The sequence below is a fragment of the Eptesicus fuscus genome, chromosome 7 (assembly GCF_027574615.1).
Source record: "Eptesicus fuscus isolate TK198812 chromosome 7, DD_ASM_mEF_20220401, whole genome shotgun sequence".
Taxonomy (NCBI): Eukaryota; Metazoa; Chordata; class Mammalia; order Chiroptera; family Vespertilionidae; genus Eptesicus; species Eptesicus fuscus.
This window is the reverse complement of record NC_072479.1, coordinates 106,732,571-106,756,470: the sequence shown is the minus strand read 5'-3', so window position 1 is coordinate 106,756,470 and position 23,900 is coordinate 106,732,571. Positions and strand designations below refer to the sequence as shown.

Sequence of the window (23,900 nt, the reverse complement as noted above, 5' to 3'; positions counted from 1 at the left end):
GTGGTGGCTGCGGAAGGCGGGTGGGCCAGGACCCAGGCCGGCCAGTGACAGCAGCCAGGGTGACGCACCGGCGTGGGCACTGCCAGCCGGTGCCCCCATCACGGAGCCCACAGCCAGGCCGGCAGCCGACGGACACGCACTGGACAGCAGTGAAGGTGGCAGGAGGCGTGCGGGGTGGACGTGCCCGTGTCTTCACGGGCAGCCGGCCCCTCTTTATTCCGGATCTCAAACACCGGATGCTCTGGAGGCCCCTCCGGAGGAGACGTCTGGGAAACGCGTGAGGATTCCAGGAAGTGAGACGCCGCCATGGACGTGCGGGGACTTGGATGGGGCCGGGGGCCGAGGGGACCAGGTGCCGGGGGGCAAGGCCTGCCCAGAGCACCGGGCTCCGAGGTGCTGCCTGCTGTGGGCCGCCGCGTGGCACAGATCACGGATCGCCGGTGCCGGGGTGATGGGGGGAAAGGGGCCGCAGGCCGCCTCCCCACCCAGACAGACGGCCGTGAGGAGACGCGGCCCCGTCGGAGCCAGTCCCCAGTGATGTCGGACCCCAGGCCGGGCCGTGGGTGGGCTTCCTTCTGCTCTCGCAGGCCCCCAGCCGCCCGGAGAAGAGGGGACACGGCTCTAAAGTGCGTTTCAGGAAGGAGGACAGCCCACGTCCCATGTACCGCCCCCCAGAGGTCCCGCAGCGCAGGGGTGGGCCCCGACCTCTGCTCGTCTGTGACCGGCGGTGGGTGTCATTGACGCGCCCTCGGGCACTGGGACCCTGTCCTTTCGCCAGCGGCCTTTGTGCCGGGCTCCCATTCAGCCCGCCGGCCTCTGAAAGAGCACAGAGCCGCCGCTGTCATTGTCCCCAAGGTTACTCATCAACCGCCTGGCCGCCAGCCTGCGCGGGACTCCCCGTTTCCATGGTTACCGCCATCCCTGTAAATGTGATCCCAGGCCCTGGGGGAGGGGCCGCAGGGCTCCCTGGAAAGGGCACCTCCAGCCGCAGGTGAAACCCGGCACCGGTGTGTGGCCGGGTCCCTCGGGGCCCTGAGCCCGGCTTTCCGTGGAGCCGCCGAGCTGCTGTGGGCGCGGGAAGGGGGTGGGGTCACGCAGGAGAGGAGATTCCCAGGGACAAGGGCCCTTCTGGGGGCTGGTGTGTTCTGAGGGGGGCGGGGCTTGGCTCTGGGGAGGGGACGTGCAGTGGAGGGGTTCGGAGGGCAGTTTGGGGTTCTGCGGGGCGAATGCAGAGAATGCTGGGAGATGGTGGGGTTAAGGGTGGATGGATCAGGGGCACTCGGTTCAGTTTTGGTTTTTTTCATATTTCTTTTTCTTTTTTTTTTTATTGATTTCAGAGAGGAAGGGAGAAGGATAGAGAGCTAGAAATATCGCTAAGCGAGGAACATTGTCAATTAGCGGCCTCCTGCACGCCCCCTCCTGGGGATCGAGCCCTCAGCCCGGGCCTGGGGGTCGAACCGGTGACCTTTTGGCTCCTGGGTTGACGCTCGGCTGCTGAGGCACGCCGGCCGGGCTCGATTCGGTTTTAATGTTCCTGCAGGGCAGCCCTGCCGGGGTGGTGGAGGCCTGGGTGGGTCCCATCTTGCTGTTACAACCACGCGGTGACTCTCCCTGGACGCGGCGGGCACGTGTGCCGGGGCTCCCTGGAACGGGTGGGCGGCGTGGAGGACGCGGCAGAAGGTGTGGGCGTCACACCGATGAGATCACCACGTTGCCTTCTGAGAACACATCGCCCGTTGGCACGCGTGCCACCAGCCCAGACGCCGGTTCCTCTGTCTGCCCCACGCGGGCCGTTAGTGCTGCCCGGATCGTGTGCCAGCCCGAGGGGTAAAAACAGTCCATTGTCTAGTTCGCCGCCCTCCGGCTCCCGTTCCTCGGGGCGGGGCTGCTGGTCGCGTTGGGCCGTTTGCATGTCTGCCGAGACCTGCCCGGTCCTCGTCTCTCTCGGGCGGCCTCTGGTTTGGGGTGTAGTGTCCCGCCCGGACTGTCCAGGTGCCCCCTGTGTTACCGTCTCACCTCCGCACCGCGCGTGGCTCTGATGCTTTAACGTGGGGGCGATGGTGGGAGGCTGCTGCTGCTGTGAACGAGATGCTCTGTAGGTAGGAACACGGCCGCTCTTACTCCCCGACGCAGCGGTGCGTACGAGGAAAATCCCGGAGCGCTCAGGGGAAGGATCGAAGGACCGTGAGTCAGCACGGGTGCTGGCTACGTGGGTAAAACACGAAACCAGGTGTGTCTGTGCCCCAGCAGGACCCGGGGAGAAACGGGGCGTGTTCGTTCTGATGGCATACAGGCGGAGGTCACGTAACCAGGAGTAAACGTAATAAAATCAGGCAGACACCTGTGCAGGTCACGGAGAGAAGCCCACGGGGACGCGGTCATTTCTTTCCAGGTGGCTGGGTGGATTCAGTGTGATACCACCCAACACCCACGGGGTTTTTTAGGGGAAATTGAGAAAATCGACAAGCGGACTCTAAAACGTATATGTAAAAACATACAAAATTTATATGTAAGACACGTTTACATGTGTGAATACATGCTAACCTACACGTAAGTTTCATATGTAAACTACATTGCATGTGAATAACATTGGCCGAGAAGAGCCCAGGCCGTTTGAAGAAGAGCACGGTGGGGGCCGGTCCGCTGGGCGGCAAGGCTGTTGGAAGGCCTTTGCGATGACCAGGCCGCCGGCAGCCAGGGACCCCCAGGTAGGCGACAGGAAACACGGGGGGCCCCGAAAACAGACTCCGCGTGTAGGAAAGGATGCCCGTAGCCACGAGGGCCAAAGGACTCAGAGCTGCAGGGCGCGCCTGGGGAGGTTCGGCCGGCCTCCTCCCTGAGGGTGCTTCCCGCTGCTGTGGGTCCTCACTGAGGACCTCTCCACGGACTCGAGAGGGTCCCTCCCTGTGGGAGCGAGAACTCAGCCCGCCTCAATGCCTGCAGGTGTTAAAGAGAATAAGTGACTTAACTTTTCTCCTGTTTGCTAGTTTATAAGAACTTTAAAAACAAAAAAACCCCTTCCATCCCGGCCGGCGTGGCTCCTGATTGAGCGTCGGCCTATGCACCAGGAGGTCAGGGTTCCAGTCCCGGGCGGGGCACAGGCCCGGGTTGTGGGCTCCGTCCCCCGCGAGGGGCGTGCAGGAGGCCTTCCTCTGACATCAATAAAAATATAAATTAAAAAACAAAACAGAAGACAAAACGACATCCAGGTTTGTGTGATACAGTGGTTCTCACGTGGGGTGATTTCATCCCCCCCCCGCCCCCCGGAGGAGACACTAGGCGCTGTTGGGGGACGGGGGCTGGCGCAGCGAGGAGCGGGTGGTTCTGCGTCCTTCAGTGCAGGTGACCCGTCCCCGGTGCTGGGCGGAGCGACCTGCTTGGGAAGGTGCTGCTGCTGTGTGTCCTGACTGGGGTGGGGGGGGGGGGTGGGCGGGGGGCAGAGAGCAAGCCCCTGGGTGAGAGGCAGCGGGCGCCGTGGGCAGCGGGCGCCGTGGGCAGCGGGCGCCGTGCTCCTGCACAGACGTGGGTTTGCATTTCCCGCGTCATTAACCGGCCGAGTGGCCGTGGCGGGTTGCGGAGCCTCTGACCCTGAGGCCTGGCCTATAAAACAAGGGAAGTGAAACCACTGGCCGGGACCTAGTGGAGGACGAGGGGAGGCCGCAGGTGCTCGGGGTGGAGGGTGCTGAGAAGGGGGACACTGGGGACCTGTCTGTGCCAAGCATGGGCGGGGCAGCCTCTGCAGGCGTTGGTGTAGGTTTTTCTATTGTTTTAAAAGTGAGCCCCCTCCCCGCTCCCACCTGCACACACAGCTGCAGGCCCAGGGTCCCCTCTGCTCGGCCATTCCCCGCTTCGGAGGGGTTTTCTGGGGGAAGGCATGGCTGCGGCGTGGCGTGCCCAGGGGCACGCGTGCCTGTGGCTTGTCTCTCACTGTGACATGAAACGTTTAGACGAGAACAGGGCGGGGGCGGGGGCGGGTTGGAGATCCGGTTTCAGGGCCCAGCTCCTGGGAGCTTGGGAAACCTCTCCCCGGCTCCTGTCTCATCCGCCGCAAAGGAGGGTGCGGGGTGTGAGGCTGGGTCCTCTCGGCTCCTAGGTCCCTGCACGCACCCCATGGGCTCTGGGAGTGTCCGTCCTCGGGGCGGCTCTCTCAGCTGCTCCCCATGGCTTTCCCCGGCCAGGCCGGCAGCTGGGCCTGGGTCTGCACCTCTGGGCCTGGGAACTGCTGTCCCCGGAACCCGGCGGCCACAGAGGGCGGACACGGGTTTTCCGGGCCGCCTGCAGCTGCTGTCGGGGCTGGGAGAGAGAACCGTGGCCTGCCCCGGCGCTGGCTCCGTGGCCTGCAGCGGCCTGGCCGGGGACGTGGCTGCGGTCGGGGAGTCTGCAGAGGTCGGGGCCCCAGACTTGGCCTCCTTTCTCCGCCTCATTAACCCTCGGGGGCTGGGAAGGGGATGGGTGAGTGAGGTCGGCTCTGCCCCGAGCAGGAGCCATAGCAAAGCTGGCCCCAGTTACTAGCTACACGTGCCTTCTCACAGCGCACCCCCCCCTCGCCCCCCCGCATGGAGCAGTGACCCCAGATAGTGGCCGGCTGGCACTGGGTGGTGACAGCTGGAGGCTGGGCCCACCGCAGTCTGTTGGCTGACAATTCCAAGCTCAGGAAAATCCCGGAGGCCTCAGGACTGGTCCCGCCCGCAGCACAGCCCCGTGTGCAGAACAGCAGGTGCCGCCCCGGCGGCGCTGGGCACACCGGTGACCGGAGCTGATCTGTCCCTCCTGCCACCGTGACCCGCCCGCCCGCCCGCCGCTGAGGGGTGAGTGCAGGGCAGGGGCCCAGCTCCTGGAGACGTCCCTGTGGGCAGGGGAGGCGTGTGGGCGCCCGGGCCCCTCCCTGGTGCCAGGCGGGCCTCCGCACCCCTGCCTTCTCAGGTGCTGGCCTGGAGTGGGGGACTGAGGTGATAAAGCCACACCCCCAACAGGCCCACTGGGTCCACACATGTGTGCACACACACGCAGGCACCGGTGAACACACACATGCGCACGCCCGATTCACTGGTGCCTCCAGGGTGCCCCACGCACCGGTTTCCTCCCTGCTGCCCACCAGGCTCGGCAGCCACACCTCCCAGGACGTCCGGTGTCCACGTAGGGAGGACGGGGCCTGGGGTAGCTCTGCTCGGAGCGGGAGGGAGGGCACCACAGTGACCTTTGCCCCCGGGGCCGTGCGGGGACAGGGCTGGGTACAGCCTGAGCACTGCTGACCACAAACCACCAGCTGCTCTCCCGCCCGCAGTGCCCCCCTCCTGCAGCTCAGGCTCCGGGCAGTGCCTCCCACCGCCATCAGCCCCCTGGGCGCCCCTCCCCCACACCTCCCATCAGCCCCCTGGGCGCCCCTCCCCCACACCTCCCACTTTCACCTGGACATCCCCCACACCTCCCATCAGCACCCTGGGCACCCCTCCCCCACACCTCCCATCAGCCCCCTGGGTGCCCCTCCCCCACACCTCCCACTTTCACCTGGACATCCCCCACGCCTCCCATCAGCCCCCTGGGCGCCCCTCCCCCACACCTCCCATCAGCCCCCTGGGCGCCCCTCCCCCATACCTCCCATGAGCACCCTGGGCGCCCCTCCCCCACACCTCCCACTTTCACCTGGACATCCCCCACACCTCCCATCAGCCCCCTGGGCGCCCCTCTCCCACACCTCCCATCAGCCCCCTGGGCGCCCCTCCCCCACACCTCCCATGAGCACCCTGGGCGCCCCTCCCCCACACCTCCCATCAGCCCCCTGGGTGCCCCTCCCCCACACCTCCCATCAGCCCCCTGGGCTCCCCTCCCCCACACCTCCCATCAGCCCCCTGGGCGCCCCTCCCCCACACCTCCCACTCTCACCTGGACATCCCCCAGGACACTTCACACCGTGGCTGTCGCCCACCCGCGTAGGTCCCAGGAGGGCAGGACTGTGGGTCCTGGGTCTCCAGGTCCGGGGCTGGGCATAGGTGCTGGGTGAGTGAGTGATGACAATGCTAATGAGCTGCTGGGGTTGAGTTGCAGATTCGGATCTTTAAAGGATCCCTGGCACAGACCATCTTCCGGCGATGAGCGGGCGATGAGCGGTAATGCCGTCAGCGGCGGAATCCCGGGAACTTGTGCCCCTGGGGCACGTCGGAGGGAGCTCCAATTTGTTACTTTTAAGTCGTCTCTTAATCACTTAATAGCACGGTATCTGATATTAGATTAATCTCTTCCATCTGCGCAGGCCCAGGCCAGGGGCGCCACGGGGGCGCCGGGAGTCGGCGTTCTCCTTCCGAAGCTCGGAGGTGTGAGTGTGTGTGTATGAGTGTGTATGTGTGAGTGTATGTAAGTATGAGTGTGTATGTGTGTGAGTGTGTATGTGTGTGTGTGAATGTGGGAGCGTGTGAGTGTCTGTGGGGTGAGGGGGCATTAAGTGGAGGAAGGGCGGGCGGGCAGGAGGTCCTGGCCGTGCACACAGTAGGTGCTCAGCGGAGACCTGCAAGGTGGGGAGCAGGGGAGCAGAGGGGAGACCCAGCTGCCTTCGGGAACAGGGCTGACGGGGGGGGGGGGGCGGGGGGGGCATCGGGCCAGGACGCATCCCAGCGAACATTCGGGACTGGGTCCGGTGGGACGGGGAAAGGACCTGAGACGGGACTAAGAGCCGGAGCAGGTGGCCCCGAAGTGTCACGTGAGGAAGCCCACCCTGCCTCCAGGGGGCACGGGTTCTGTTTCTCCATCTGCCCGTGGCGGCCGCTGACGCCCCGGTCCAGCCCGTTCCGCAGACCATGGCACTGCCCGGCCCGGCGTGCGCCCCGCAGACCTGGGCGGCAGGACGGCCTGTGTGGGAGGCAAAGCCCCCGCCCCTCGGCAGTTTGGAGCCGCTCAGCCCCGGGGGCTGTGAAAGGGAAGGTGTCGGCACCGGGGGAGGGGGGACTTGAGCCTCACTGGACGCTGCCCCTCGGCCTCGTCCGTCCCAGTGCAGCTCTGAGCCTTCTGGAATCTTCCCGCGCCCTCCTCTGAATAGGCCTGCAGCTCATTGATTTCGGGGGACGGAGGAGGGAGTCAGGGGGAGGGGGCCGCAGGGCAAACAGGAGGGAGAGCTGGTCTCCACCAGACCCACCCGGGGAGCGTTTTGTCCCCTCTGAATGCGGGGCTGCCCGCCATCTGGAGGGGGGACCCCGAGGTGGAAGGAGGGAATGGGACTCGGCCGCGGACAAGCACGTTGCAGGTGCAGAAGCGGGCGGGGAGCCCCGTTCTCCGTTCTCCGCGGGGAGGTTTCTGCTGGGCCGCGGGAGGGAGGCCTGGTGAACCATCGAAAGCTCCCCCTCCCCCTCCAGGGCCTGCCCTGCTGGCTCGGGCTCTTGAGATGTGGGATTGGAATTTCTTAGCAAATATTTAACCAGGAAGAAAGAACACCCCACTTCTCTGTTCTCGCCACGTAAGTTGCAAATTAATAGACGTCTGGGCCAATATTTGATCTTTTCCCCGAAAGAGAATGCTTCACGCCATTGGGGGGGGGGGTGCCTGGAAGTGTGGAGGCGGAGGTGACGGTGGGCGGCTGTCCCCTCGGATGCTGGGGGCAGCGAGTGGGTGAGGTCACTGAGGGCTCCGCCCAGGGTCTCCGAGGGCCACAGGGACGCTGCGGGCAGTGCCCGGGGCCTCACGATGTGATGTCAGTCTCTCACCCCCCCCCCCCGGCCCCTCCTGAGGGCCAGGGGAGCAGCGCCGAGAGCCAGCGTGCGCGGCGGGGGGTCTGCCGCACCTGCGTGCCCCTCCTCCGCGACGGGGCGCACGCGCGGCACCGCACTGGCCAGGTGCCCGCTGGGAAGTGAGCTTGCATCGTATCCCAAAACGTGGGCTCTAGGCTCAGCTCTTGTTGTCGGTGAAGGAGAGGCCAGGCTGCCCTGGTGTCTGTCTGCTCCCGGTCTGGCCTCGAAAACAACCCACCCCACGTCCGAATCCACGCCGAGGCCCCCGCTCTGGGCCGTCCCCGGTGAGGCCTCGGGAGGGGCAGGACGAGGGGCCGGAGTGCAGCCTTTGTCCCAAACCGGCCGGACAGCCAACGTCGCCCTGTGGATGCGGCCACGTGGCCGGCATCGTGGCTGTGCCAACCAGGCCTGGCAGGGCGTGGGCTACAGAAGCCGAGGGGCAGCCGAGTCCGCAAGGTGCAGGGTGGGTGACCGGCCACGGGGCTGCCCTCCTCTCCTGGCACCGCTGCGGCCCCAGCCGTCGGCCCGGCTCACTGTCACCCCTGGGCTGGCCGTTCAGCAGCCGCCTCTCCTCCTCCGAGTTCTGGATGCGCCTCCCAGGCCGCGGCCATGGCCCTCGGCGCCCTCGGCGCGGTCGGTGGGTGGAGCCCGTCGGTCTGCGCCTGCCACTTGCTGCCCCTGTGACCACGGCCGGGCTCTTGGGTCAGCTTCTTTTTTACGTATTTTTATTTTAATTAATTACTTATTTTTTTAAATCCTCACCCGAGCACATTTCTCCAATGATTTTTAGGGAGAGTGGGAGAAAGGGAAAGACAGAGAAACACCGATGAGAGAGACATATCGATGGGTTGCCTCCCGCACAAGCCCCGACCAGGGCCCGGGCCGGGGAGGAGCCTGCAACCGAGGCACGTGCCCTTGACTGGAATCGAAGGCGGGACCCTTCAGTCCACAGGCCGACGCTCTATCCACTGAGCCGCACCGGCCAGGGCTGGGTCAGCCTCTTTGTGCCTCAGTGTCCGTCGGTGAAGGGCCCGCCGTGGTGCCCCGGGCGGGCTGTGGCGAGGCCCGGGGGGCAGCACCAGGGAGGACGTTAGCGCGGAGCCGCCGCGGGCAGTGCGGGCCGCCCGGGCGCACAGGCCCGCGTCACACCATGTGGGTGCTCCTCCCGCGTCCACCCGCCTAAGCCTGGCCGGCGGGCAGCATCGAGGGCCCCCACCGGCCCCCACGCTCCCGTCTGCCCAGCTCGCGTCCACCTGGAACTGGGGGTGGTGTTTAGCGACAGCAGCTGTGCAGCTGTGACCGCAGCGTGGAGACGAAGTCAGCTGGCCCAGGTGGGCCCTGGCCCAACACCCTGGTGTCCTTGAAGGGAGGGGAGTTTGGACACAGACACATGGGGGCGGCCACGTGACGACGAGGCAGCGATTGGAGGGACGTGTGGACAAGCCAAGGACACGAGGATCGCGGTGACATCGGACGCTGGGCGAGGCCGGACCGGAGCCCCGGTGGAGCCAGCCCTGCCGACGCCCGGATCTCGGGCTCCCGGCCTCCCGTCTGTAATGCCCAGTGTTCAGAATCCCCAAAAACCCCCCAGGAAGGAGCCAAGACCCGCTGTAACTGCAAGAGAACTTTTATTCGTGCTAGCACGAGCTCTCATCTCCAGCGCTCACCGCGGACCAAGAGAGCTTCTCTCGCCAACACAAAGGCTTTAAGGGGGTCTCAAGCAGTGGGCAGGGAGAGTGTTTATGATTGGTCAGGGGTAGGGTGAGGGGTCCAGTTACACAAAGGCACACTGGGCAGCTTGCTTAAGGTGGACTGAGTCCACCTCTCTACATTCCTATTGGCAGGTTCATGTAATTGTTACATTCTCGCGGTTTTCTAAGAAAAAGGAGTTATATACATAGTTACACAGGGTGGAGGGTACAGTATATTTTGTGCTGTCCTGCTCTGCCTTTTCATTCCCCCCTTGTCTTGGGACACCCGGCTCAATCATGAGACGGTTTGCATTTTTATTTTGTCTTTTATTTCTGGTTAAGGTTTTTAGTACTACAGTCCCCAACAGTACTGTCCACAGTGAATTCCAGTTCTTCTCCTGCAGGTGTTGAGTTTTCTTCTGGCCTGCGTGGAGTTTAGGCTAGGGATCTCACGGGTGAGGCCGCTGGTTGCCAGGATCTAGGCCGTTTCCTGGTGCAGGAGCTGGGAGTGGTGTAGCCAGGTCTGGACGCTGTCTACTTCAACAGCCGTGGGCGTGTTTAGGATAATAGTGTAGCATCCTTTCCAGGTTGGGGTGAGTTTTTGGGCAGTGAATTTCTTTATCTATATTGAGTCTTTGGGCTGGAAGGGTTGTACAGGAACAAGTTTATGGGTGGCTTTCTGGGTATACTGCACAGCCTGTAAGGATTTGAGTAAGGGAATGGTTATGAATTCTAGTTTTCAGTTTCTTCCTGTCCCTGGAAAGGAAACGGCAGGGGGAGGTCTATCATATATGATCTCTAAAAGGGGGAAACCCCTACCGGTAGGGGGTACACCTGGCCCATAAGAGGGTGAAGGGTAGGAGGTTGGTCTAGTTTTTACCGGTTTTTAGGGTAAATTTAGTTAAATTTTTTTTTTTTTTTGAGTCTTGCGCATGGTTGTCTTAAGGCTTGAGTTATATTTTGAGATATTTTGGCTACAAAAGGCGGGGCTGTTATCTGATCCTATGATTACTGGCAGTCTGAATCTAGGTATAATTTCTTGGAGTAATTTTTTGACAATTATAGAGGTAGTTTCTGTCTTAGTGGGGTATGCTTTAACCTAATCCGAGAAGGTGTTTATGAGAGCTAGCAGATACTTTTAAATCAATCTTAGAACTTTAAAATTCAATTTAATACAGTAAATTCACAAATCAGAGCAAACTGAAACCTTCATTTATACAAACAGAGGAATTTTTATCATCTAAGTGGGCTGATTCCCTCTCTGACAGAGAACAAAGGACTCTGAAAAAGGTGTCTCAGCAGCTGCTAAAGACCTTTGTATTCCGCCACAGCAGGTCCGCCCTATCTTTAAATAAATTAAACAGCAGAAAGAGATAACAAATATTTTCACATTTATATTTATATACCAAACAGTCCGAGTTTTTGACTCCTACTAGATATTTACCAGAGTTTAAACAGACACCTGATTAATTTGCCTGAGGAAGCTCTATGGCCTTCGGGGGGGGGGGGGAGATTAAGCTCCCCTTTCCACTCACTTGGAGTGGACTGAGTCTGTCCCATAATGTCCGTCAAGAGAGTCCACAAAACAAAACAAAAACAAATCAACACACACAAACAGAGGATCCTTAAGAAAATCCTTCCAACGCGAGTCCGTTGGAGCAGAACCAGAAGCGTGGACGACGGCCTCACGCCGACCGGCGGGAGCGACCCACCTCGTCCCAGAAACCGGAGGGGAATATGCATCCCTCCTGAGGGACATACACATCCCTCCTGAAAGAGGATCGAGACGTCTCCCGATGCCTCTTGCCCGTGATCCTTCAGCAGCGCGTCCGCCTAGATCGCTTCGGGCACTGCCAGAAATTCAGATTTGAGCTCACACAAGGGACAAAAGACAAACAGACACCTACCGTGGCCAGTCAGGTTCTCCGGGTTTGGGGGTCCCTCGGAGGGCTTGGGGATCCCGGACGAGCCCCCAAATGTAATGCCCAGTGTTCAGAATCCCCAAAACCCCCCCAGGAAGGAGCCAAGACCCGCTGTAACTGCAAGAGAACCTTTATTCGTGCTAGCACGAGCTCTCATCTCCAGCGCTCACCGCTCACCGGGGACCAAGAGAGCTTCTCTCGCCAACACAAAGGCTTTAAGGGGGTCTCAAGCAGTGGGCAGGGAGAGTGTTTATGATTGGTCAGGGGTAGGGTGAGGGGTCCAGTTACACAAAGGCACACTGGGCAGCTTGCTTAAGGTGGACTGAGTCCACCTCTCTACATTCCTATTGGCAGGTTCATGCAATTGTTACATTCTCGCGGTTTTCTAAGAAAAAGGAGTTATATACATAGTTACACAGGGTGGAGGGTACAGTATATTTTGTGCTGTCCTGCTCTGCCCTTTCAGCGTCCGACGGGATTCTGTCTACGCCCAGACTGTGGTGCTTTGTCACGGAGCCCCGGGCACTGCCACAGCCTCCTGTTGACCCCTGACCCGCCAGGCCTGCAGCAAGGCGTTTCCTCCTGGGAGACCCCTCCCGCGGCCTCCTCGGGGCATCCTGGCACCCCATCTCGCAGATGCAGCTCCGTCCCCTGTCCTGCGGGCCCCTGGCTCCCTGAAGACCCCAGGTGGCCTCTGCCCCCGGCCCCCAGGGCTGGACCCTCCACGGGGGACGTGGTAGTGGAAATGGGTATCCTGTCACCAGAGTCAGAGGCCAGACAGGTGCCGCCCTGCGTGACCACCTGTGCCTCCCACAGGCACACGGCCTCCCACGGGCACACGGCCTCCCACGGGCACACGGCCTCCCACGGGCACACGGCCTCCCACGGGCACACGGCCTCCCACGGGCACACGGCCTCCCACGGGCGCACGGCCTCCCACGGGCGCACGGCCTCCCACGGGCACACGGCCTCCCACGGGCACACGGCCTCCCACGGGCGCATGGCCTCCCACGGGCACACGGCCTCCCACGGGTGCACGGCCTCCCACGGGCACACGGCCTCCCACGGGCGCATGGCCTCCCACGGGCGCACGGCCTCCCACGGGCACACGGCCTCCCACGGGCACACGGCCTCCCACGGGTGCACGGCCTCCCACAGGCACACGGCCTCCCACGGGTGCACGGCCTCCCACAGGCACACGGCCTCCCATAGGCGCATGGCCTCCCACGGGCACACGGCCTCCCACGGGCACACGGCCTCCCACGGGCACACGGCCTCCCACGGGCGCACGGCCTCCCACGGGCGCACGGCCTCCCACGGGCGCACGGCCTCCCACGGGTGCACGGCCTCCCACAGGCACACGGCCTCCCACGGGCGCACGGCCTCCCACGGGCGCACGGCCTCCCACGGGCGCACGGCCTCCCACGGGCGCACGGCCTCCCACAGGCGCACGACACGGCCTCCCGTGGAGGCACGGCCTTCTGCAGATGCATCCCTCCCGCAGGTGCACCGTCTGGGTTTGCTGTCAGTGCCCACAGCTGTAGGGAGCGGCTGTGGGGTCAAGCCTCGGACTGACCTGTTGGCAAAGCCACAAACAAGTCCCAGCTTAGAGGGCACAGCCCTCTTAGCATAATTAAGCTTGACCTTATGACGCCCCCTAGATCCTTCCTGGGTAGCTGATGGGCTGTGGGAGGTGCAGCAAGTGCTGCCAAAACAAGTGAAACTCACAAGAGCATTGTAACTATGGTGACCACTACCTTGTTTACCTCTGGCTACAAAATAAAGGCTCAGCTTGCCGTCTGGATCTTTCTGTGGCCTCAGCCAGGCACAGGAGATCCACCTAGACCCAGCTTATTCTCTTTCTGTCTTTTCTTCATCCTTCACCGGCCCTCCCTCAGGCTCGCCGAACCCTTGGCTGAGCTGGCCCGGCACACACAGCCACGCCCCCTGCCATCCATTCTGTCTCCCCCACTGTGACTCAGGTGAGGGGCTCAGAAACCCAGCGTGGGCGACACATACGTAGCGGCTCCATTGTCTCCCAGGAGCTGGTGCCCGGAACGGTCCACGGTGTGGGGAGGAGTCGGTGGTGACTGACAGGTGCCTGCTTTGTTTCCCAGCGCCTCCACCGGGAGGTCACCGTCAGCGCTCTTCCCTGCTCAGTCGCTCTGTCCCTGAGTGAAGAGGTGTCCCTGCCACGTGGCGTGTCTTCCTGGGCGTCCCATGCACGGTGCCCTCCTGGGCTGCCTGCGGGAGGGCCTGAGCACCGGACCCCCACCCGCCCCGGTGGGCGGGGTAGCCCGGAGCACCCAGGACCCGCTGGGCTGTGAGCTAAAAATCAGCACCTTTAAAAAACCTCATCTTGGGCCAGATCACGTCCTCGTGTGGTTTGAGGTTAAAGGCGTGTTTCATAACAACTGCCACCAGGAAGCAAACAGGAACCTCTGACCTGGGTGGTGGGATGGGCCTTAGCACAGAAAAGAAGAAGAAAAGAAACACCCAGGAAAAACAGCTCACCTGGAAAATGGAGTCTCGATGCTGTTTGTGCAAATGTCAGTCTCGGGGTGAAAGAGAAGCCACTGGAACCTCATTCTTACCGCCCTCCCCACCCCCTTCCCGCCTCCCGCTTCCCGAATGTTTATCCAGCAGCTCCGGTGCCAGGAACTGTTCTGGACGGTGGACGAGACGCGTTGGGCAGGAACAAGACCTGCAGGTTCCCAGTCCTCGTGGGCCCGCGGGGGGCGGGGCGGGGGGTGACAGATATGACAATAAAATCAGGCTGCAGCTGCGCCTGTTGGGGGATTAAAGTAGGGGTGCGGCAGAGTGTGAGGGGGTGTGCAATAAGGCCCCTGTGCTGAGGGGCAGTCAGCTGAGACCTGGATGTCCGTGGGGCAAGGAGGGCAGAGCTCCTAGCACGGGACAGGCGTGCAAAGGCCCTGGGGCAGGAGGAGGGGGCGGGTGGCGGGGAGCTGACACGGCAGACCCTGTAGGACCATGAGGTGGGGCAGGCAGCGTGGGTCCGATTCCGGGTGCCATCGGGGCCACGCGGGACGACGGCTGGGGTTGCCGTGTGAGGACCACGGTGGAGGGAAACGGGCAGTTGCCGTCCAGCCCACATCCCAGGAGCCCCTTGTGGGGGGAGTGGCCCTCGTGTGGGGAGGAAGGAGGTCTGTCCGCCCCGTGTGCCTTGCCATTTCCTTTGCTTTCATTCACTTTTCCTCGTCGCTTACCCGGGGTCACCACGGGCCCTTTGCTGTGAGCTGCAGACGGGGTCTGGGCTGTCCACGTCCGCCCTGGCTGTGTGGGCCCCTGGCTGTGACCCCGTCCTCCAGCCCCCTCCCCGCTCCCCGCGCCGAGGTCACGCAGACCGCCGGGCCCTCGGGGGACAGATGAGCTGGTGGCAGAGCGCCGCCCCGCCCCAGGAGCCCGTGTTGGGGTGGGATTGGTGTTGGGGTGGGAGCAGTGTGTGTGGGGGGAGCGGCGTGGGGGTGGGGGGAGAGCGGCGCGTGGGGAGGGGGAAGCGGTGTGTGGGGTGGGAGCGGTGTTGGGGGGGAGCGGCGTGGGGGTGGGGGGAAGCGGTGTTGGGGTGGGAGCGGTATTGGGGGGGAGCGGCGTGGGGGGGGCGGCGGCGTGGGGGGGGCGGCAGCGTGGGGTGGGGGGGAGTGGCGCAGGGGGGGAGAGCGGCGTGGGCGGGGGAAGCGGTGTGTGGGGGGGGGGAGTGGTGTTGGTGGGGAGCGGTGTTGGGGTGGGAGCGGCTCGTGCTCCCCGTAGGCAGCGTCCCGTGTCTCCCGGTTCCTCACGGTTTCCTCCGAACCGGCCGGACCCTCTGGTTCGCTGGGACGGCCACACGGAGCACCGAGCGTGCTGTGACTTGGGAGCGCTTCCATTTCCCATTGTTCGCACAAGTTTTGTGCTGCGGGGGGGGGGGGGGGGGGGGCTTTTCACCATGGAAAGGGGGGGGGCTGGGCAGGGAGCCACATTGAGGGAGGGGAAGGGGGCAGATCAGGCTGCGGGGACACTGAGTGTGAGAGTCAGAGGATGTGGCTTTGCCCGGCTTTTTCGGGGTCCTCGGCACAGTCGAGGTGGGCCTGGGAGGCGGGGAGGCCCGGTGGGGGGTGGCTGTGCCTCGGGGGCCCATCACCATCACGGGGAGCCCCTGGGACCAGATGGTTGCTCAGCTCTGTACCCCCAAAGTCCTGCCCTTTGCTGTCTCAGAACCTCAGAACCGTGCTCTGTGACGTGTTCTCTGTGTGGCTGAGGTGCGGCGTCCCCATGCACGCGTGTCTAGAGCAGCATCGCTGAGCGTGTCCTGTGCGGGGCCCAGAGATGCAGGGGGAGCGGCCTTCACCACAGGCCCGGGTGGGATCGGAGGGGTCTCCTGGCGGTTGGAACAGGTGCAGAGGCACAAAACTGCGGCTCAGGGTCCCCTGTGTCTGCAGCAGAGCATGGGGGCTGGGGGGTCTCAGGGGTAGCGAGGGGCCGGATCCCCGTGGTCGTGGACATCCTGCTGAGCAGTGTGTGTGTGGGGGGGTCTCCTGGGGGCTTCTGAGCCACACAGACGTGGTGGGCCGGGCGTTCGGACGCCGGGGTGGAGGGAGGAGGGGTCACGGGTGGGGCCGGGCACCGTGGGCAGGCGTGGAGTGACCTGCCCCTTGTGTCCGCAGACGGCGTCCACAGCGTCACGGCGCTCTGCACCCTGCGGGTGACCATCATCACGGACGACATGCTGACCAACAGCATCACCGTCCGCCTGGAGGACATGTCGCAGGAGCAGTTCCTGTCGCCGCTGCTGTGGCGCTTCGTGGAGGGCGTGGCCGCCGTGCTGTCCACCAGCAAGGACGGCGTCTTCGTCTTCAACGTCCAGAACGACACGGACGTCCGCGCCCGCATCCTGAACGTGACCTTCTCCGCCCTGCTGCCCGGCGGCGGCCGCGGCCGCTTCTTCCCCTCGGAGGACCTGCAGGAGCAGATCTACCTGAACCGCACGCTGCTCACCGCCGTGTCCGCGCAGCGCGTGCTGCCCTTCGACGACAACATCTGCCTGCGCGAGCCGTGCGAGAACTACATGAAGTGCGTGTCGGTGCTGCGCTTCGACTCCTCGGCGCCCTTCATCGCCTCCGCCTCCGTGCTCTTCCGGCCCATCCACCCCGTCAACGGGCTGCGCTGCCGCTGCCCGGCCGGCTTCACGGGCGACTACTGCGAGACCGAGGTGGACCTCTGCTACTCCAGCCCCTGCGGCGCCCACGGCCGCTGCCGCAGCCGCGAGGGCGGCTACACCTGCGCGTGCCAGGAGGGCTTCACGGGTAGGTGTGCGTCCCGGGGGCGCGGGGGGGGCGGGGCGTGGGGGGCCGGCACCTGTGCTTGGCCCAAGGCCCCGTCCCCCACGTGCTGGGGTTTCTGGGGGTTCCCTCTGCCCGCCTTCCTCCCGTGGAGGCGGGCCGATGCTGGGCGGGGGGTCAACCCGTCAGGTGACTTCTGACGCCAGCTCTGAGGTCCCCGTTGGCCTGGGCCGTCGGTCACCCTCCTGTGAGTCCCCCTGGGAGGCCCCGCAGGCCTCGGCGCTCCTGGGAAGGGGCTTCCCATCTAAAGCCCTTCGTCTCCCTGCAGGCAGGCTGGCCGGGCTGGGGGCCGCACCCCGTTGGGTTGCCGTGGGGCGTGACTGGGTGGAAAGCGGGAGCCCTCAGTCCCGGGGCCTGGAAGGAGATCGCTGCGTTCACGCCTAGTTGTCCCCGTAGCAGTGACTCACGGGCTCTGCCGGGAGCTCGGGCACGCGTGGAGCGCGCCTGCGGCAGCCCATGCAGCAGCTGAAACCGCAGAGCCGCCGAAAGCCCCGGGGAAAGGCGGCTCCTGCTCTGGGCTGGGAACACATTGCCCCCCCCCCCCCCCCCCCGCCTGCCTGTGGGGAGCGGTCTTGGGACCGGGCGGGGCTGCGCTCACCCCGGACGCCAGAGCGCCTGCCGCCCGAGGCTCGTGTTCCGAATAAACAGCTGTGGACTCGGGTCTGCCGAGCTCAGACGGGGCTCGGGATTAGCAGGCATTTCTGAGCAGGAAGAGGGGGACGCTGGTGGGCGGCGGGCCTGGCGCTGCAGCCAGCAGGAGGAGACGCCGCCTCCGGGGAGAGGGCGTGAGGGTGTGCGACCCGGCTTCCTGCCTCTGCACCAGCCTGGTCACCTGCCGGCGGGAACGGCCGAGCGGCGGAGAGGCACTGGATTGCCTGCCCCGTGTCCTCCCTCCCCGCCCGGCGGTGGCCAGCTGTCCTGTCCTGTCCTCCCAGGCCCGGAAGGCTCTGCCCCGTCTCACTCACCGGGTCGGGTGCTGATCCTGAACTGGCTGCGCGGGGGCTCCTGGTGGGGGAGAAGGGAGGCAGAGGAGACCCCGGCCCCTTCCTCCCTCCTGAGTTGTCGGGGGGGGGGCCTCCGGTTCTGCCCAGGTGACCTGGACCCCCTGCCCCCCAAGTCTTAGTGGCACCGTGCTCCGAGGAGGTCCCCATGTGGTAGGTGTCCGCCCCTCCCTCTCCTTCCCGCTTCATGGCGTGGGGCTGGCCTCGGCCTCTGTCCCGGTGCTGTAGCCCCACGCCCCCCAGAAAAGGCCCGCCCTCCCGGAGTCAGCCCGCGTGCGGCCGCTCACGCACTCCGTGAGTCTTCATCGGCTACCTGCTGTGTGCCTGCCAGCGACACGCACACCTGCCCCTGCCCCGTCGGGGGGCCGCCCAGGGTGGCTGTGCCATCGGCCCTTTCCCTGGTCGAGACGTGTCAGTGGGGACCTGGTAGGGGGACCCCTCCAGCACCCCACAATTGGGTGGAAGCCGAGGCTGGGGTCTGATGCGGTCGAGGAGCCCAGCCCTGCCTCATGGGCCGCAGCAGCAGGCTGGGGTTCGAGAGGCCACGAGGGACCTGTGGGCCCCTGGATCCCTGCCCAGGAGGGTTGACCTGTTGAAAACGCCCCAAGTTCTCAAATTTTGTTTTCATCACGAGAGTCATTTCTAGGGAAATAATGGCAGGGACCGGCCCGGTGTCATTGCCAGGATCGCCCGGAAACGGCAGGCGGGGCCGGGCCCTCTGAACGTCTCGGGCACTCAGGTGACCCCGTGCGTTTCCCTGCAGACAGGCCGGCGGGGGCTGGCGGCCGGCACCCCGTCCCCTCCCTCTCGCTTCCTTCCCCTTTGAAGCCCGCTCCTGCGTGGAGATAACTGAGCTCGTTTCTTCCCGGTGAAAGCGGCGCTGTCATCGCCAGGCTCTCGTTACGCGCTCCCGGTAAGCGAGCCGGCCTGGCGCTCGGGCGGCTTCCTGTGCTGCTGACATGGCCGGCTGGCGGGAGGGAGGGCCGCCTCAGGGGAGCGCTCCTGTCCTAGTCGCTGGGCCGCACAGAGGCCCTGAGGCCTCTCGGCCTAGGGTCCCATTTATTATTCTTTAAAAAAATATTCTTATTGGTCTCAGAGAGTAAGGGGAAGGGAGAGGGAGAGATAGAAGCATCAATGATGAGGGAGAATCATGGATCGGCTGCCTCCTGCACGTCCCACACTGGGGATCGAGCCCACAACCCGGGCCTGTGCCCTGACCAGGAATGGAACCGTGACTTCCTGGTTCATGGGTCAGTGCTCAACCACTGAGCCACACCAGCCGGGCCCAAAGACATGCCTCACGCCATCAAAACCTCCTGGTGACGTCCCCCTGCGTGTGGGAGGGGAGACGGGCCCCGTGGCCGGCCAGGCTCTCGGCGTCCACTGTGGAAGGCGGCTGGTTCTGCAGCCGGAGCCAGACCCCGGGCCCAGGAGAGCAGGGCTGGGCCCGCCTGCTCACCCCTCCTCCCTGTCCCTCCGCTGCTGGGACAAAGCCCCCGGCCGGGGCTAAACAGCACAGCTGCTCTCTTGCCGTCCCTCCCGGAGGCGCTGGGGGAGGTTCTCTCCTCCCAGCTTCGGGAGGCACCCGCCTGCACGCCTTGGCTCGCAGCCCCATCCCCACCTCACTCATCCTCGGCTTCCACGGTCCCAGCGCCTGCACCCACTCGCCCCCTCCCTCTCCCGCGGATCCTGGTCACTACCTCGGGCCCCAGCAACCCAGCACACGCCCGGGTCAGGGTCCCTAATGAGCAGGCCTGGGAAGCACCCCGACAGTGTGAGGTCCCCTGTCCTCAGGCCCCAGGGAGGAGGGGCTGGGCATCTGGGGGCTCCGTCATCCTGCTGACCACACCCCTGGCTCCCTCCGGGCCTGGCACCCACTTGGCACTGCGGACACGTCCGTGGGCGGAATGAGTACGTGAGGCCGGGGCCATTGGCACCCGGGGGGCTGGCTGTCCCCGATGTTTCTCTGGAGGCGCAGTGGGGACCTCCGAGGGGCAACCCCAGACGGCCGGTCAGCGCCCACTGAGCCCCGTCCCTGGTGTGGGTGGACGGGGGTCTCCTGGTTGCTCTCCAGGGCCGGGGGCCCGGGGGCCGGGGGGGCCGGGGGGCCGGGGGGGGGCCTGGGGCCGGGGGCCTGGGGTCGGGGGGCCTGGGGCCTGGTGCTGGGATTCCCGGGGGCCTGGGGCTGGGGGCCCGGGGGCCGGGGGGCCGGGGCCTGGGGCCTGGGGCCTGGGGCCTGGGGCCTGGTGCCGGGATTCCCGGGGGCCTGGGGCCGGGGGCCAGGCCTGCGCTGGAGCTGCGGTTGAGCGGAGGGAGGGCTGGCGGGCGGCGTGAGTGAGGAAGCGGCCTGCGTGCTCCTTCCCAGGAGCCGGCCTCCCGCGGCAGGAAGGGGGTTTGAACCCGGAGGCTGGGCTGCTGCTCGTGCGGATGATGGGGGTGCTAGCGCGCATTCCGGCTGCGTCTGGACACGTTGCCGTGTGGGTTGGCACGGTTCCCCGACCGATAACGCAGGGGGGGGGGGGCGAGCCTCGGGGCACTCCTGGCAGCTCTCCTTCCGCCCCCGGCTGTCTTTCCGCCAGCTGAGCCCAGAGCCTCGCCCCCCAAGTCCCCCCCCCCCCCCCCGGGTCAGAAGACGGGACGGTGTTTTAGGGCTATTTCCTCCCCCCACCCCCCAGTGCACGGAGGGGCGGGAGGGTGGGGGCGGCTTTCCGGGGAGGCAGGGCCGGTGGGCTTGGGCGGGGCTGGGCTTTACGCACCGGAGGCCGCGTGCACGGCTTCCCCAGGTGCGGGTTCAGCCTCGGGGAGGCTGGCTCCTGTCCAAACAGCCGCACCGCAGATCCACGGAACCTTCTCTTTCTTCCCTGCTGGGGTGCATTTTTTATTTTTATTTTTAAAAATGGGTGTGTCTGGGGTTCTGGGAATTTGCTCCAAAGACAAGAATGAAGTCACCGTGAGAAGGCCCAGCCCAGGACAAGCCCGCGGGGGCGGGGGGCGGTGGCGGTGCAGGGAGGGGCGGGGCGGTGCAGGTGGGGGCTGGGGGGGGCCTGGGCGGTGGAGGAGGCTCAGGGCAGAGCCCTCACCAGGAGGCGAGAAAGTCAAACAAAGGGAGAGGAGAGGTGTGAGGGCCTGGGGGAGGGGGGGGGAGGGGGGATGGGGGGGATGGGGAGCACCCCGTGGACTGGGGGCCGCCAGGCTCGGAAGTCAGGGGATAACCGGGATCACAGTGAAGGCCCAGGAGCCAGGTGCTCCCCCGAGAGCTTGGCCGAGGCAGCGCCTCTCTCCCGAGCTCCTTTTCCAGGGCAGGGAACAGAACTCCTGCGTCAGGGAGGGGCGTCCAGCTGGGGAAACTGAGGCCCGGGCCCGGAGCTTGCTCGGACACCTCTGTCCGGGCTGTGGTGCTGTGTGCGTGGCCGGGGGCGGGGGGTGGAAGGGGCGCTGAGGCCTGGGGGACCGGTGGACGGCACGTTGTCAGAGTTCAGGCGTTTCAGCCCCTCCGGGGCCCTGCGGTGTCCCGTCCTTCCCGCCGCCTCACGCCCGCCCTGCTGGGGAGCCTGCCAGGAGCCGCTGTGCGCTGTGGACCGGGTCTGTGCTGGGTGGACACCCCGTCCAGGCTTCGCCTCGGGGGAGAGGCCGGGCGCCGCGGGGCAGGCCGGCCTCCAGGTCGCCGTCCGGTGGCGCCCGGCCCTCTGTGCTCTGCGTGTCCTGAGCTTTGTCTCCACCCGCACTCCAGGCTGCTCGCCGCCCTCGGGAAGGGGAGCGGTTCTGGTTCGAAGCGCTCACCTGTTCCCTAGGACTGGGAGGCGATGTCTTTACTGGAAAACAGGAGCCGTCACACCTGCACGCCCGCCCGGCCCGGCTGTCCCTCCCTGGCCGTCTGGGGGCTTGGCCCGGGGATCTCAGCCTGGCTGTGCCCCCCCCCCGCCCCGCCCCCCTCATCTCTCTTCCCGTCTCCACCTCCCACACACGTTCCTGCAAGCCCAGCTCCGAGGCTCCCAGCCCTGCGCTTCCATCCCGCTTCCTTGATCTTTAGAGACTCCTTTTGTTACACACAAACATGGTGGGTTTACACGCCGTGCCCGCCTGCTTCCTGGTCTCTAAGGTGGGGGGGGGTGAGAGTTCCCGCACGGGATCGGCCTCTCAGCAGCTGCCTCGGTGAGCCCCGCACGGAGCCGTGGCTTAGCCCCGGGGCGGGGTCCTCTCCAGGGGACTCAGCTCCTAAAACTGAGGGTCTGCGGCCCTGACACTGTGGCCTGGGGCCCCTGGGCAGTCGGGCAGGGCCCCTCGTCCCCGTGCCAAGCCGGGTGTTGGACAGGCAGCCGGTGAGGGGGACTGGGGGGCCTTGGGGCCCTGGCTCCTGGGAGCTTCAGTTTGGTGGTTGAGGGGTTTTTTCTTGGGCCGGGGGGGGGCATTTTCTGTGGGGGCTCTGCGTTTGCAGGCCTGTCTGTCATCCCCAGGGGTGGGGCGGCTGCATTATTCAGCGAGGCTATCGGCTTGCCCGGGTGAACCTGATCCGGCGTCGGGGCGGGAGGGGGGGGGGGCTGCCGTAATGGGGTGGGGGGGGCTGCAGGGGGTTTTCCTCCAGGTTGAGCATGACTCCGGGCAAGCTTTTGCCTCCAAGCAGAATTCTGGGACATGAGGAGAAGCCCACGTGTGTTCCCTAGAAAAGATCGCGTTAAACCCTGACCGCACGCACCTCTGAGGACGTGTATTTCCTTGAACTAGTGTCTTCTGAGAGCCACACTACAGCTATGGCCACGGGTGGCCTGGACGTGACCCGATTTACTTAAGGCCAGATGACGCTAAGACTGACAAACTAGCCCGGCCCACGTGGCTCAGTGGCTGAGCGTCGACCTAGGAACCAGGAGGTCAGGGTTCGATTCCCAGTCAGGGCACAGGCCCGGGTTGCAGGCTCGATCCCCAGTGTGGGGCGTGCAGGAGGCAGCCGATCCATGATCCTCTCTCATCAGTGATGTTTCTATCTCCCTCTCCCTCTCCCTTCCTCTCTGAAGTCGTTTAAAAAAGGAAAAAGAATAAAAAACGCTCGTATCCCGTCTCTTTCCAACTTCCTGCTCAGTGACGCCAGCAGCAGCTTGGACCTGGCCGTGCTGAGATGGTGGTGGGAGTGAGGGCGGCGGTGGGGGGGGGGATAGGGGGGTGGGGGTAGAGGAGGGGGGTAGTGCCCGCCCTGGGAATGGGCGCCCGCTACGAATCAGCGCCCCCTCCCCCAGTGCTGGCTGGTAGGACTTGCTAGCGCCGCATAGAATATCACACTGAAGGACAACATGGTTGGGTTAGTGTACGGCTTAGACAAAGTGGGGTGGGCGCCGTGGGGAGCCCCAGCGTGGACTCTGCAGGAGACCCTGCTCAGGCCCCGCCGGGGGCACCCGGGCCTGAAGGAAGGTTCTGGAACCAGGGGGAGGACCGCGCTGGGCCGACGCCGCTCACCTGGAACCGGAATGCTGAGTTCTCACCGCCTTTTCGGAAAAGGGCGTGTTGGGCTGCAGAATTCTTCATCTGTTGCATCAGCACATTCCCAGCCTCGGCATCAAGCGCACGCATTGTGCTGCTGCTAGAATTCGGCCGCGTTCGTCACTGGCTTGGAATTGGGGGAATCCTGGCCTGCGTGACCTCATCTCCCCGGCGCTGGCGAGGGCCTGCGGGTGCCGGGCGCTCCCCGGCGCCCCTCCAGGCCCGACGGGCGTTCATTGGGCACTCACTCTGTGCTCCGTCGTCCTGGGCTTGGCCCAGGCCAGGCCGTGCCCCGCCCCAGAGCCGGGAGACACTGCCCAGGGACAGTTGCGCCCCCTGCGTGGGGACTGGCACTCTGTAGAGGGGCGATTCCGGGCTCATCGGCGTCTGTCCTGGGCACCTGGACCCGTGAGGCTGGGGGGCGAAGCCTCCTGAAGCACCAGGGCCGGGAAGCCACCCGGGTGCCAGGAGGCCGGCCCGAGAGGCGGTCCACTGGCTGTCATTGGTGGTGGTGATGACCTACTGAGCATGTGCAGGGCCTCCCTCATTTGCCTGGGGGTCCCCAACTGCCCGGTGACCTGTGGCCCGCGTGCAAGGTGGGCGCGTGTGGACGGCTGGGCAGGGGGCGGAGGGCCAGGCCCGGAGGCGGCGGGCTGGGTCCTGAGCCAGGGCGTGGCCGGGGCAGCATCCTGTCCAGCTCTCCCCCAGGGTCCCGGCCAGCCAGTGGGTGTGGAAGGTGGGGGGCAGCTGGCGGGGGTGCAGGGCC

General features: G+C 65.2%; 1 protein-coding gene across 1 annotated transcript in view; it reads left to right on the top strand.

The window, feature by feature from the left end:
* Positions 1-23,900, top strand: part of CELSR1 (cadherin EGF LAG seven-pass G-type receptor 1) — a 99,904-nt gene that overhangs the window by 19,370 nt on the left and 56,634 nt on the right. Inside the window, exon 2 of the mRNA XM_054719646.1 lies at positions 15,990-16,628. Within this exon, the coding sequence (XP_054575621.1) occupies positions 15,990-16,628 (639 nt within the window). The remainder of the gene's footprint in view (positions 1-15,989; positions 16,629-23,900) is intronic.